The 15,430-nt window shown below is 43.5% G+C and overlaps 1 protein-coding gene across 4 annotated transcripts in view; it reads left to right on the top strand.

Moving 5' to 3' along the window:
• SUCO (SUN domain containing ossification factor) overlaps nt 1-6,339 on the top strand; it is a 40,333-nt gene extending 33,994 nt beyond the window's left edge. For 3 of the 4 annotated variants that reach the window (XM_084527137.1, XM_084527136.1, XM_084527134.1), the window contains 5 exons: nt 1,122-1,226; nt 2,540-2,694; nt 3,005-3,096; nt 4,182-4,237; nt 4,388-6,339. In XM_084527137.1, coding sequence (XP_084383263.1) covers nt 1,122-1,226; nt 2,540-2,694; nt 3,005-3,096; nt 4,182-4,237; nt 4,388-4,834 — 855 coding nt within the window. In that variant the 3' untranslated portion in view covers nt 4,835-6,339. The remainder of the gene's footprint in view (nt 1-1,121; nt 1,227-2,539; nt 2,695-3,004; nt 3,097-4,181; nt 4,238-4,387) is intronic. The other variant, XM_084527135.1, reaches the window with a different exon arrangement.
• The last annotated feature ends 9,091 nt before the right edge of the window (nt 6,340-15,430 follow it).

Genomic DNA, 15,430 nt, shown 5'->3' with positions numbered 1-15,430 from the left:
AAATATATTTGTCAGTGGAAGTTACCCATGTCACTTCCAACCCTTGTTTCTTGGTTGTAGCTGCACTCAAAACCTGTTTGTGGAAGCTTGGTTGGGTTTTGCAGCTCTGGTTTAAAATACAGATAGGCAATTACTCTGATGTTGCTGGAGAGAGACCTAACTTCCAGAAGGGGGGAGGGAGTGGTAATGGCATGTCAAATTTGCAATTCAAAGGGAGGCACATATAGCAGAAGTTTTAGTTCCTTCTCTGAAATGTCATTAAAGAATGTGAGAGCTGAAAGTGAAGGTTTTGTTGTTTTTTCTCTTGAACTACTGTCCTAGCTTTCCTGAGTAGCTGTCAAATATAGCATTAACCGTGTGCTGAATAATCACAAAAGCAATCCTGCATGTTTTAGCAAGCTTAATCCCAAACACTGAAAATTTCTGAAGTATAATCCCAGGCATGTAGTTAGCTCATTTGTCAAAAGCAAAGAAAACCACAAATTCCCTGAAATCACACACATGCCCTTTTTTGCATGTCTTAAATATTACCAAATGCTGGTCAGCCTGAGGTGCTCTTCTTGGCTAACCTCCCTTATGCTCTTCGCACCTTTCTCAATTTCTTGTAAGATTAAGGATCTTGTTAGGACTTCCTCCAGGAAACGATAGCTGCAAAGGGCTTATTTCTGGCTGCCTTGGGCCCCTCCTACTGGGCGTCTGCCCACCTGAGCCCAGAACAGAAGCCAGATTTCAGCCTTTAGATTTCAGCTTTGCCTAGTCATCTGCACATGTTTTCTGACATGACTGTACTTGGCTTCCTGATAGCCACTGCATGCAGCTGGCTACTTCTTCTGCCTTTCATAAAGATAGTAGTGACTGCAGTGAAACGCACTAGGCATAACGTTACAAAACATCGCTTTATACATAAAAATGCTGATGTTTTGAAGTGTTTATATGACTAATGCTGTATAAACAGTTTCAAATGATAAGTGGAAGTTGTGTTTGAAAAGAGTGCTAAATGGATCATGTGGCTACATCGTGCCTGGCTGTGTCAGACAGAATGCTAATGTTGTGCAAGTAAAAGTCCGTGGTAGCAGAATCCTGACAACTAAACAGCATGGGCATGACTCTCCTTAATACAGGATCAGCGGCAAACAGAAGCGATCCAGCTGTTACAGGCTCAGCTCACCAACATGACGCAGCTTGTTTCCAATCTGTCAACAACCGTGGCGGAATTAAAACGTGAGGTAATTATAAATCAGTAATATGGCACAAGAACTCAAGCAAAGGAAACAGATACATAAACATATCTCGGTTTGAAGAGGCCTGGGCTTTTTAAGTGAAGCTTTTCATTTGGGAAAATGTCAGTAGTTGTTGCTTCCAGTTCCTGCTTCAGCAGTTGGCCAAGGGACGGGAGGAACAGCTGAGTAGTTTGAGCTGTCTGGTGCACAGCGGACTTGATGTAATAGGTTTTTACTAGAGCCCTACTAGTCCTGTGATTGTAATCTGATCTTGTGATAAAAGATAGAACTTAGGCTCAGATACTCAGTCCAGCTTTCTGTAGTGCGTTGGAGTTGATACTGCTCTGTAAAATGGCTTTTAATTAGACTAAGCACTGACTTCAAAGTGGCAGTAATAGGATTTGTTGCACTCAGTATTTGAAACGTGCAGTGGGGAATGGTAAATTTTATGCTTCAAGAACTTTACTGCCATTTGATGTATTATGTGACCAGTTGTATCGGATGGCTTTATGTTCTCCAACTTCAGTAAAATGGGATGCTTTACAGTGTCCAGCACTTACCCTGCCCACTTGAACACCAATAGTCTTGCAACAGGAGATGTGTGAGAGTGTACTGAACATTGTTGGAACTGGGCTGTGACAACAGACAAGCGTGTGGAGGGCTGTGCTTTTTGCTATTGAGTGGCAAACTAGCATGGCTAAAACCCCCTTCTCTTTTCTTCTCTGGCTATTGTGATCTTTGGAGATAAAGGGAACCTTGGCAACAATATTAGGAACATGTTCTTTCAAATGTTTACATTCTCTAGCCTGGGATTTCAAGCCATATTGTAAACATGACTTTTTTGTGTGTGTTGCCAAGAACGTGTCTTGAGCTGTTTCCTAACGCTTAGTAGGGCTCCCTCGATGCCTGGTTGGCTAAGCTCCTGTTAATGAGTGCCGTGCTTTTATAGGATCTGACAGTGGGTGATCAGGTTATGTTAGACAAGCATCCTGGAATTTGAGCATGACTTTCCCTGAACTCAGTTCTAGTCACCTGAGTCAACTGGTCTGAGCAATTTGATCAATGATGGTGCTGCAGTCAGCAGAATCTTGTCCTGCATTATCAGCTAGTGGTCTTTAGCTGTTAGTCCTTGAATGCCATATGGCCAACATACTTCTGGAAAAACTATTCCAGTTTAAACATTAGTGATAAGAGGGAAAACAAGAAGGTGACTTGAAAAGAACAGTTGTGTTCTTTGAAAGTTCTGGTGTTGAAAGCAGAGTGTAACAGTATCACTGCATTGTTCATTAGTCTTTAACAACTATATCAAATTCTTTCAGGTTTCTGATCGGCAAACCTACCTTGTGATTTCACTGGTTCTCTGTGTCATTCTGGGCTTGGTGGTTTGTGTGCAGCGGTGCAGAAGCACGTCTCAGTTCTGTGAAGATTACTTCTCAAAAATTCCCAAAAGTAATCACTACCCTAGCCCCAAAAGGTAACGTATTTGCACTAGAAGCTTAATTGTTCTCGCAGCTTTTGTTGGTGTTCCCTAAATCTTCTGGGACTGGGGCATCAAGCAGTTACTACTCTGCAGTAGTGGTCTCATAGGAGCATTTTGGAGCTACTGAACTTAACATGCCTTGGTAGCTTAGTACAAAGATAGTAACTACTGTGTCTGTTTGCCAGGCTTCCTAGGGCACCTGGGCAAATGCTGATTTTGTCCTTATGCCAAGGATGCTCTTTAATGGAAAAATGCATTGTCTTGAGAAAAACATACATAAAATTTTTTGGGTTTTGTTTCTTAGATGTTTTTCCTCTTACGATGATATGAATTTGAAAAGAAGAACTTCTCTTCCACTGGTCAGATCACAATCTTTTCAGCTATCTGGTAAAGAAGGTATTATTCACATATATAATACAGCTAATCTCTGGTGTTACTCTTGACACTATACAATCTGTCTTATTGCATGTGTATGAAAATGAAAATCATAGGTTAATGTTGAAGTACACTGGATTGTAGTAGTTTACTTACACATTCTTTATATGAGGTGGTTCGTGAATGTTACCAGATGCTCCCAGAAATGTGCTAAATTAAGCTGAAATGTTAAATCTAGGGTAAACGCTAATAGAGGTATAAATGATGGCCTTCTTGTTGGTTGAAACAGTTGATGCAGGTACTCAAGTCTACAAAGCTAGGCAGTTTATACAGAGTGGTATTTCGTAATGCCAAACACAGCCTGAATGCCCTATTTGGATGTCCTAATGGCTTATCTTGAAACTTGGCATATATTTAGGGATCCAAATTTTCTTACTGCAGCCAATAGACCATTCCTCTTGGTTTGGCAAAGAGGATTGAATGATCTGGTCGTTTGAGTATTCGCAGTAGACTGAGGACAAATGAATTTTGACTTCTTAGGCCATCATCATTGTGCAAAAACAAAAGTGGCGTAGATCATAAAAACTATTGAGTATTGCAGTTGATGCCGTGCTTCTAGATTCAGCATTCTTTCTTCAGTTTTTTTGTACTGCACATAAAACTGGGTGGAAATTTGACTTTGATTTGCAGTAAAGATCAGACTATTTTTTTTCAGAATTGTGGTTTTTTAGTATTCTCTGCTGCTTAGGCTTGGAAGAATGATTTACAAAGCACTAATGGAGGAACACCAGACGGCTCTTACGCCAGTCTGAATATCTATCTGTGCTTCTAGCTGCACATTAAACACTGTTACATTGTTAACGGTGTATTTTTGAGAAGCCCACTTCTGCCAGCCACCTGCCCCTTTTCCCCAAGGGGTGTTCTGGGCCATAGGAGCAGTGCACAACCTGTCAGAAGGTCAGGAGTTTCCGTGTCTGTCACTGCCAGCTGCCGTGACAGCAGACGGGAATTCTTTAGTGCCAACTTCACTTTCCGTGTGGTTGTGTTGAAAATGGCTTTGTTCTAGAGCTGGCAGCATTAGTAAATTCTTGTACTCTTTCTTGTAGTGGATCAAGAGGACCTGTACATCGTAGAACCCCTCAAGTTCTCCCCAGAGAAGAAGGTACAGTAGCTGCAGAGGCAGGCTGAGGCTGACACATTCCTGCCGGCAGGTGGTGTGTGTCTCGGCTGCTCTCCTGGCTCCTGGGGTTGGGCTTTAAGCTCTGCTTGCCTGTCAGAAGCTGACTGTTTCTCTTTTTATTTGTGGTTTCAGAAAAAGCGTTGCAAATACAAAAGTGAAAAGATAGAGACTATCAAGCCGACGGCAGAGCCTCTGCATCCTGTAGCCAATGGGGAAATAAAAGGAAGGAAGCCGTTTACAAACCAGAGGGACTTCTCTAACATTGGGGAAGTTTATCACTCTTCGTATAAAGGGCCTCCGTCTGAAGGAAGCTCAGAAACGTCATCGCAGTCTGAGGAGTCTTACTTCTGTGGCATTTCAGCTTGTACGAGTCTGTGCAATGGACAAACCCAAAAGACAAAAACTGAGAAGAGGGCTATAAAGCGAAGACGGTCTAAAGTTTCAGACCAAGGGAAGCTCATAAAAACTCTAATACAGACTAAGTCAGGGTCAATGCCAAGCCTGCATGACATAATCAAAGGAAACAAAGAGATAACAGTGGGAGCACTTGGTGTCACGGCAGTTTCTGGACACATCTAAAACTAGCTGAACTTCTCAAACAGGAGAGTGTTTGTTCATTTGAGAACAGTCTGTGGTATTCTGTGGGAGGATGGTGGGAGACGAAGAGCTCAACTAATTGGAAAGTATTCAGAAATTTGGTTTCTGCCTTTTTAAATAGATGGGATTGTGTCAATCTTGGCTATAAGCTGCAGCTTTACAAGGCTGATAATTTCCTATGAGAACATCTTGGGGGGGGAGGGAGGGCAGGGTTCATTTTATAAAGGTTTTTTCACAGTTCCTGGGGCGGAGATTTTTTGAAACCCAGTTTGTTGGGTGGAATAGGGATAAAAGCCTAATCCTCTTCCTTCAGCTTTGTTCCTATTTCTTGCACCTTCCCATATTTATGTGCCTTTTGTCTATTTATAATGCCACTGGAAGAGGGGAGATACAATTGTTTGTCATTTGATTTATTTTGTAATTTCTCTAGCTTTTTTTGAAGATGCAACACTACAGTGCTGTAAAGGGACATGTGTTGGCCTTCAGCTGGACTCAGTAATGTGGACTGGATACTGTAAAAATACTAATAGGTGGACTTGCCTGACTAAATCCCGGTTTTGCAAACTCAGTTGAGAAAAGTGTCTCACTAGGGTTAGTAGTTAGATTTATCTCCACCTTCCGTTACAAATCAGAGCTGTAGTCAGAAGTACTGAATGAATGACAGTTCCTCTGTAGCATTTCTTGTGTACGCTGGGATCTTACGCTGACAAATGCGTTTGTTACCTAAACTGACTGCTGTAGTTCTGCAAGAGAGATGAATGGGGAGTGCTCACTGTTTCTGTGTGAAGAGTTTAGGGGAAAGCTCAGCTGAAGAACGCGAGGGTGAGTTGGTGCAGCTGGCAGAGCTTTCCAAGCCAGTTCTGGATGCGTTGAGTTTGCAAAGCCTCGAAGTCTACCCCGTCAGGTTGGTTCCAAGTGGGTATTTCCATGACGTTTGCTTTTGTATTGGCTAACAAATGTGCAGTGTTTGTATGGTTGGTATTTTCATATCCAAGTGTTTTTTATTTTGACTGTGACTGTATATTTGGATACTATAGAGTGCGTGATTGGTAAAATGCTGTATGTATCTGAGTGAGTGGAACAAAAGGTTACTCCTTTTGGCAAATGTTACAGGTTCATGTTGTAAAAAATAAGTTAACTTATTGAGCACTTTTAGTGGTACCCTTTTTAACAGATCTAATGCCTTTCCTGGGTATTGTATGTAATGTGACTTATTTAAAGCCTTTGTTTTTTTTGCTGCTTTCTTGTTAGTTTATGAATACTTTAGGGTGATGTACTTTTGGATTTGATCTGCACAATTAGCCAGTCGGAGCACATGAATCAGACTTGTTGAACATGAATTCAAAAGGGTTTCAAACCTGAATGAGGAAAATACACACCACCTGAGTGCGGCATATGATGTTGTGGAACAAGAGTATGTAACTACAGAGCTGTAGTGCCATTAGAAACTGTGAATTTCCAAATAAATCTGAACACTTTGTCTTTAATGTAGTGGTACTTTTCCTTTGATAATCAAACTTGTAGCTTAATTTTACCTCTGAGAAGGACTAGTCTTTAAATTTCCATACAGAACCAGGACACATGGAACCATTTGTAGCAAGCACAGCAGTGCTGTGTGCAGCCCAATGCCAACCTCACTGGATGTCCAGCCCCTTCTCAGCCCTTTTCTCAAATGAGACTTTCTCAGTGCTAATTTCTCTTGACTCATAGCACTCCCTGTGATGAAGTTAAAACAAATTGCATGTGGGGTTTGGTGCAGGATGGAGACTGCTTTTGTGGGGGGTGATTTTTCCTGGTGTGGGTTTTTTTGTTTTAAATTACCTTCCTTCCTTTTGACGCGTCACTTTTAGGAAGTCTGCTTTCCTTTACTGCCCTGGCTGTTTCTGAGCTCTTCGCATCAGTAAGAATTCTCACCACTAAGACTCGGCTGAAGTTGGACGCTTCTGAATTCTTAGAAAAGCCCATTTAATGACCTTCCCATGAGAGACCTCAAGTATGCTGATAGGTATAGAATGAGGCCAAATGAGTCATGATGCAATATGCTGGTGTCAAATGTGTCCTTGGTAGGGGTTTTTATTTACCCTTGGTTGCTGCTCGCCTTTAAGCATTAGATGAGGGGAAAAAAGTGTTAAACCAGTGATGATCATATATATTTATCAACTATATGGTGTGAGCATATAGCTCCATGGCATGTTAAGTTTCATGGAAGCAGCTACTTGAAGGCTTTGTGAATCCTGAGCTTTTCTGGAACTGTGGTGTTACATAGAGGGCTGGAAACCTTCCTCATCATCTTTTTCTGTTTTATTGGAATAGGTAACTCTTGTCCTTTTTTTTCAATTGATTTTCCCTAGGCTGAATTTCCTCACAGCACTGGAGAGCTGTCCATGAAGATTACATGGAAATTGTAATTTAGGAATTAGCAGCACTTTGCTGTGCTTCCTCATGCAAGAATTGTTTCTAAAAACATTTTATGTACTCATCCTCGTTATCTTTTGGGAACATGATATTTAGCCTTGAGCTGAAATGCATTTTTTATGTTCTTTTGCTGATGTAGTCTGTTTTATACCTTAGGTGCTGGTAAGTTTGAGTAGGCAGTGAGTGTTTAATTTCCAAGTATATGTTCAAGTTTCCAAGTCAACAATTTCAGGTGTGAAACTAAATCACTCTTCCTTTATTCCCTGCAATCTGCCCTAAAGTTGGGCAGGGCTTAGAGATCTAAGAAGTTGCTGCATTCCATGGAGAAAAAAAAAATAAAATACCACCGATAAAGCTTGTCATGTTATCAACATATAGGGCAGATGCTATGGAAATAATGTACATCTAAAATAGAGCAGAGCTCTGTTTCAGGCGTATGGTTTGAGGCCACGTGGCTTGCAATTCACGCTGGAGATGTGGCAGTTACTGTAAGTGGTAGCTAACAGGGTCAGAAATAATTCTCACTCAGGCTCCCATGTTTCAAAACTGTCTTGGGAAGACCTCATAGTATTCACTCTTCTGAAAGTGTCCCACAAAATCAGTATAAAAAACGCATAACATCATTTAGCTGTGTAGATTCACTGTCCTGAAAGCTCATTATTGTTCTTAAGAAATGCTGCCTCTGGACTCTATGCCTACAGAAGCTTGTGTGCATTCATCTGGTGTGATGGGGAGGGAGTAAAAGCATTGCCCACAGTGCAGACTTGTTTTAAGTACCCAGCTAACAGAAGCCTGGGCACCTGTTATTTTAAAAAAAAAAAAAGTCAGCTTTTTTTTTTTGGTGCTGAGTCAGTGGAGATTGACAAGAGTCATTGCTGCTAACAGCGGAGTTCATCTGTCATAGGATCTGGTGCGTGTCAATCAACGATCAACTTTCCATATTCTCGTGTTACCTAAGCATTTCAACTATGTCCAGGTCTAAACTTTCACATCAACTACTACGTGCTTCAACCACTGAAAAAGCATTTGAGGAACCTACTGACCTGCTTGTGCTGTTGTGAACTGGTGTGTTTGCCTCTGGCAATAGGATGGAGACTGAACCACAGCTTCCTCTTGCTCTGCTTGTTGCTTTAAATTATTTGTAACCACTTTTTTATTTTTTAAAAAAAAGGGCACACTCCTAAAGTCAAGTTCTTATTTGCTTAATGTAACCCTTTCATGTGGGCTCTTGAGTCATTTTTTACTTCCCATTTTGGTCTTATTAGTGTCGCATTGACTAGCTTTCAAAACCTGATTCTTTGAAATCAAGCCTCTCCTAAATTGGTCATAATCTATATAGAGATGAAGGTGGCTCATAAAGCTTGACAAATTCCTGTGGCATCGTGAGTACTTAAAAGGAGGCCTCGTCTATCTTGTGATATTTCAGGTTGGGCGGTTCTTGGTGTGAAATACCAAGAAATCAGGATTGTGTTCCAAGCGGTGAGGGCTGCATTACTGCTCCTTGGGAACAATCACAGAATTGGCAAGAGCCGAGTCTCTGGGGGTTAATGGCTTGCTCGAGCACCTGTCTTGCTTGCCTCTTTTCCACAGGTGGGGCAGGAAGGGTGCTGTGTTCTCTCAGGTTTCCCCTTGGAGTGCTGGCAGCTGTCGCAGGACCTATCCTTTTGGGCTGCTGCAGTTGCTGTCCCAACAGGAGACAGTCTGCCTCCTGCTCCTGAGGTTTCAGATGTGCAGGGAAGAGATGAGTGTCCAGCTGCTGGGCAGTCCATGGCAGAGGAAGACTTTGCTACCCTTTAAACTGTTACAAACGCAAGATGCCCTGCTTTAAAAACACAACTCCTTTTTCCAACCAACCGGTTACGAACTAGGCATGACCTCCTGGTCTTCATTATGATTTCTAGAGGGCTTTGAGTCAGATTGTGCCAAGTTTATTCAGTATAATGCATAACTTCAAAAACCAAACAGATGTATTGGAATAGCCATGAGAATTTTTTTCATTAAAGCACATCTCCCTGTAAGTTATTACTTGGTAGGTGGCTTTGGCAGCAGCTGGTATAGTGAGAAGTGCAGCTGTTGATGACATTACAATGCAGAGGTCTCATCTTTCAGCTCCCTAGGGCACAGCTGTGCTGTGTGTGCTGGGGGTGGACTCTTCTCCAGGATGCCACTGGGAGGTTTTGTGGAGCTGTTGGAGCCACCTGAGCTCTGCTGCAACCTCAGACAAACCACAACACTCAGCGAACAGCTCTGGGGATTACCTTAAGAAGCCTGTCGCAGCGAAGGGAGCCGTTTCCTGTTAGAAAATCTGTTGCACGCAGAAGCACTTGGAGCACTTTCTGATCTCTTTGCACCGCAAATGTTTCCATCAGAGGACAGATAGTCACAAACATGCGCTGTATAAACACATTACTAGCCATATCTGCCAGCAGAAGGTATTTAGGCTGTATACATTAAGCATCAGTGGAAATCCAGTATTGTTAAAATATGCAAAGTCTGCTAGCTGTTGTGGTGGTATTGGTAGGAAGAGAACTACAGTCTGAGGTGCCTCTATGGTGGCTTCTGCTTTTGCCAGCTTGCCATGTGAGATGAGATGGAACAGCTTAACAAGCTTCACTTAATTAGTACAAACATGTTCCACTTCATTTGGAACAATTAAAGTGTAGAGGTCTGACCACAAAGTGCTGTGGGTAGGCATCCTCCAAGCAGCGTGTCTCATCTCGTGGAAACCCTGAGTGTTGAACAGCATCAGGTATTGCTAAGAAAATCTGGGGGTTTGTATCAGTTTGAGAAGAGAGAATGTTCCCAGGCCTTGTTTAGCTAAAGTGCTAGCTTAGGAAAGGATGGTGAAAATCAGGAATCTTTCCCATGTAGTCCTTCATTTGAAAATGATGATTTTAAGAGCTGCCAAGGAGCTTTCTGCTGCTTTACTGCTGTTTCTCCTACTGCAACTGGTCTCACCATGCTGCTTTTCGTAGGTCATTTACTAAGTTACAGACGAGAGGAAGGTCTTTTGATGAGGACTGGAGATTAAGATAATTCTGTGCCTTCTGGAGCTAGCAATGGAAAATAAATGTTTGCCACCCTGAGGGTATTTTTTCCTTTGTTAGATCTGGTGGCTGGAGGCTATGTCCAGCTGCTGGGCCCTCTACAAAGTCACTGAGAACAAGAATCCCTGTCTGTGACTTTTCAGGAAAAGAGCTTGAAGCAGTTAATGAATCTCTCTTATTAGCCACAACTTGACACAGTTACTGCTGAAATTTCAGGGTTGTACACGCAGCCCAGAAAACTACCTGTAGCTCAAGATTACATCTCAGGGATGTCAGCTGCAGGTCCCTCAGTGTTTTGGGAATTTGGCTGATGTGGGACGTGGGTGTCGAGGTGTCTGTAATGAGATGGGACGTGGCTGTGGGCAGCACAAATGTGGGGCTGAATTTGCTCAGTGATGCAGAGCTGAGGGGTGAGCCTGGGGGAAGTTGGTGAGGACTGGTAGATCTCATTTTATTTTTTTAATAGGCTGAAAATGGCTGTTCCCAAGGAGGAGTAAAATGGTCAAATACCGACCCAGCCACATAGGCTAGCAGAACCAGCTGGCATTTTCCAGGGCTGAGACTGGCTGATGCGCTGGCAGCGTGAGGCAGTGTTGATCCCACGTGAAGGGTTTGTGAATGCAGTTATTGACGGGAAATCAACATCTGTGTGTTCGCTGTGGTCTTCCTCGCAACCTCTGAGCGGCCACAGCAGCTTGTTCCATTTTCTTTCATGACTAAGTTATCGTATGATGTTTAATAACCTGCTTTTTTCTTTCCTGTATATTCAAGCAATTGATCCCATTACCTCATAACCTCTGTACTTCGTTCCCTTTCTTTTATTACAGATGCAATCAAAAGAAATGAAATCTTACTCTGCTTTCAATTCCCTTTTGAGCTGCTTTGGCTCTTTCCCCTGCTCGATTCTCTCCTGCCTCAGGTCCCAGGCAGAAGGGCCCTGCAGAGCCCTGTACCTCTCCTGCCGAACCCAGGGCTGCTGCCCACTTGTTGGGATCATGGTGCAGTTTGCACGTGCTTGATGAACGAGAGAACAAAATCTCTTGCTTGCTGGAAGAGGGCCTTAATATGGCAATGCCAGGCCAGAGCTTTCAGAGATGGGTTTTGAAATCTGCTCTTGTGTGAATGTGAATGTCTCCCTAGTGGGCTGTGGGCAACGAGGCCACATCTTTACACCTGCCTCATGCTTCTAGCGAAGAGTGACCGTTGAGGAAATGAAAAGCATCACCTTCCCCTGGGAAAATGGAGCTGTTAAAACCATGTAATAAAGAAACAGCACTAAGATGTCAGCGCTTACCACAAGGTCGCACAACCTGTGGGATGCTGTGTGATGCTGGGGCAGGAATGGCAGCTGGGCTCCAATCCGTGTGCCTTCCCCTGCCCTCCTGCCTTACTGGACAACCTAAGGGGCTGTGCAGGACCCTCAGGGCTGGCACACTCAATTATCACCTATGTGGGTTGTTAAACCTGACCACTGCCTATCTCCAGAGTCAGGGCAGTGCAGGGCTGGTGGTGGGCCCTTTGCTCAGTGGCACAGAGATCTGGCAGTGCTGGGTGAGTTCTGGTGTCTTCTGCACCCCTTAAAGGCTTCAGTGGGTGAAGATAATAGTATGTGTGGAAGCAGTTTTTTTCCCAAGCTTCCATTCTACTGTTCAGTCAAAAATAAATCCTTTTTTTGTTATAAATGCTATCTCCCTCGGCTTTGGCTTCCAGTTAGTGGCTCTTTAGAAAGGCTTTTTCTGTGAGATAAGAACCCTCTGCTGATAGAAATCTCGTCTCTCTTTACAGATTTTCATATGCTGTCTGTCCATGCCACTCTGTTCTTGAATGAACCAAACACCTTAGCTGTCTGGCAGTTATTGCAGCTCCTTCCTGAACCTCTCTGAAGCTGAATATGAACTTGTAATATGAGTTGTGGGACTGTCTGTATCTTCCCAGTTAGCCTGGTGCTATGTGTAAGCTCATACCCATGGCCCCTGTGTCCTTTCCCTGCTGCAAGCTCACGTCCAGCTGGGCAGCCTCTCTGTGTTGCTTTCAGACCTGTGGTTTATTTCTAATTTCTCAGATGTTATTTGCTATCTAAAGAGTTAGATCTGCAGTCTGTGTTCCTAGGCTTGCTTTCTTCTGATTGAATTCTCTGTTCTTGTGTTTTTCTTTTTTGGCACTGTCTTATCAGTTATTTTAATCTGCAAATATTACTTGCAGTTAATAAAATTATTTCCTAGCTCTGGGGGAAAGGTGTTCAACTAGCACTGTATAGAGGAAAACGCCTGGAGTGAAATCAGAAGCCTTTTCCTGGATGGTGCTCTGCTTGCTTTATCCAAGATACTCATAAGGGAGCGTTCATGGGGTGCATCTCTCCTGCCCCATGTGGCTGGCACTTACTGGTTTTGTACTAATTGCCTCTCTTGGCTTTCGGGTTAATGTTCTGAAACCAACACACCCTTGGCTTTGAATGCTGTCTTTCTGAATGCTTCTTAACCACTTCTTCAGTTGGTCTTGGGTGTAATTTATGCAGCCTTGTGGGCTCTCAATAGTTGCTTTTTAGCATTTCCAATAGTCAGTGTTATAATAGGAAATATTTATTAATTGTTTTCAGATGTGTATCTGTACAGAACCTTGATGTCTTCCTCCTACGCAGCGGTTCACACCGAACTTAATTTTATTTTTCTGTCAAGTATTAGATCTAGATCATTATTCAAGTTCTGCTTTCCTTGAGATAATATATGCATATATAAATGTGTTATTTAGTCTTTAAACCTACTGATATGAACTTGTATCTGTATTTCTTAGCTGCTGCCTGATTCTATTTGCTGTCAGTACAAACTTTAGCATGGTGCTGTGTATTGCTAATAAGAACTCCCACCTTTCCTCTGGAGGCAAAGGGAGCTGGAGGGAAGAATTCTTCTTAGCAAGTTACCATTTTTTTAATCTGTGTAACAGATTAATTCCTTGCGTTTTTGCTGATTTTGCCATACATGATCCTCTGATAAAGGGTATGGAAAGTGTTTACAATTGGTGATCTTCTGGCAGAGAGACAAAATTGGACACCCCTTTTGTCCTTATGTCCTTTTTTACTGCTCAGCTGTCCCTGACCAGTATTTTGGGTGAGAACAACCTTGCCTAAATTTTGATTCCCGGCTTTCATTAATTCACCCACCCATTAAAAAAAAAGTCATCTTTGTGAAAATAGGAAACAGTGGGTGACTGATAAGTGCACTTGTGACATTTAAGAGAGCCTGCTCATGTGCCCACAATCCCACCAGGATGAGCTGTCTGTGGTGAAATGTCAGAAAAAGGTGGGGGCTCAGCCTGAAGACCTATAAGCATCCCGGTGGAGGAGAGGCAGAGGTGACCCTGTTTCATGAGAGTATTTGGAGACTCAGGAAGTACTGGGCTTTGGTCCTTGCTCCTTGGGCCATTATTGTATTTTAAAGCAGTTGAGGGGCTCCAGCTCCAGTGGCGTGCATGGTCCATGTTGCAAAAAAAACCCACAGGTATGGTGGTGCCATTGTCCTTGTTGTTCAATGTTGAAGGTAGGCATGACAAGGTGTGAACTGCTGGAAGTGGATTTGTGCTACTTTTATGTCTAGAAACCTAGAAGTACGAGGAAGATTCAGACAGGCTGCTGAAACTATTCATGCTGAGGATCATCACTTCAGCAAGCGGCTGTGGTGAACATCTTCAAAAAGCAGTGGGGTGGCTGGTGGTGCAGGGCTTTGAGGGCACATATGACTGTTAGCGGTGCGGTTGGAGGCACAGCTCAGCCCTTGCTTTGGAGAAACCAGTGTGCGTATGTTGTTGAAGTGTGCTGTCCTCAAACGCCAGGTTTTGATGTTCCAGATCAAAGCCTCCGTGTTGGGGCTGCTTTCTTAAGCCACAAGAGACAAAACTCCAGTTTTGTTCTTGCGTTAGGCATTTCCTTTTTTCAATACTGTCCCCTACAAGTACACACATCTGTGAAATGGAAGAGCAAATTGCTATGGACAGTGTTCTGAGAGTGCCTGTAAATCTATGGGAAATCACATTACCACCATTTAGATATCTGTGGCCAACGAAGCCTTAAATTGAGAAATAAAAACGTTCTTGTCTCTCCTCATGATTTTGTCCTTCCAGCGTGGCCCAAACTCTGGATCCTTTCTTGAAGGGTAAGAGAAATTCTATGAAGGTGTGTAGCTCAGCATCTATCCCAGGTTTAATCATGAGTCTCTCACCAAGGTTAGGTCCTGCTGCAGCACTCACCATTGTCATGAAGAGGAGATTTAAAAAAAAAAAAAAAAAAAAAAAAAAAAACAAAAAAAACAAAACAAAACAAACAAACAAAAAAAAAATACCAGCCCTTCCCTCTCTGATGCTTCAAGAGGGCTGTGGGATTAGAGGTAGTATTTGCAGAGGTAAGTGTGGCAGCAGAAGCTGCTGGAGGAGCCTGCTTTTGCCCCAGGGTGATGTTTCTGGTGTTACAGTGCACTGCTGGCTCAGCCTGGCCAGTGTCCCCCAGTGATTTGGTGTGGTGCAGGCAGCCCACAGCACTGGCTGTGCTTGGGCTGTTAGTGCTGGGGCAGCTCTGCTGAGGCTGCAACACCAACAATATCTTCCTCTTGTCGATTGCATTGGTTTGTAACAGTGGGATGGTGTCTGGAACCAGGGTATATGCGAAACTATACCCAGGATTTGTGCCATAGGGAGCAGACAAGGTGGGATACAATGGAAAGCAGTAATTTGTCCTCTGTAAAATGAAGTAATACTTGAGTGCCTGCAGATGTACTTGGGATCAGGTCTTCATCCTTCTGCCGAGGAGATTGTCCTCAGCTCTGCTTCTTGTGCAGGGTGCCAGAAGCAGAAGAGTCTTTGTTCCCTCTGCTTGTGGTGCAGGACACCACAGTGGAAAAGCAACTGCCTCTGCCTGAGTGGGCTGCTGGAAAGGGTGGCTGGCTGGTGGGTGTGTGCTGGGCTGATTACTCAGCCCCTGGCTGCCAGCACAGCCCTCGGGTGTGCTGCTAGCACTTCGCTGGCTGCACCTGCTTCCCGAGGCTTGTGTTGTGTGAGCGCCGTCTGCCACTGGCTTTGTCCCGCTGTGTGTGCATGCTGCCGCTGTGTGGGAGGAGCAGGCGGATGCCCC

This window comes from Aythya ferina (assembly GCF_964211825.1).
Source record: "Aythya ferina genome assembly, chromosome: 8".
Classification (NCBI taxonomy): Eukaryota; Metazoa; Chordata; class Aves; order Anseriformes; family Anatidae; genus Aythya; species Aythya ferina.
Note: the sequence above shows the minus strand (reverse complement) of the source record. Positions and strands in the feature narration are given on the sequence as shown.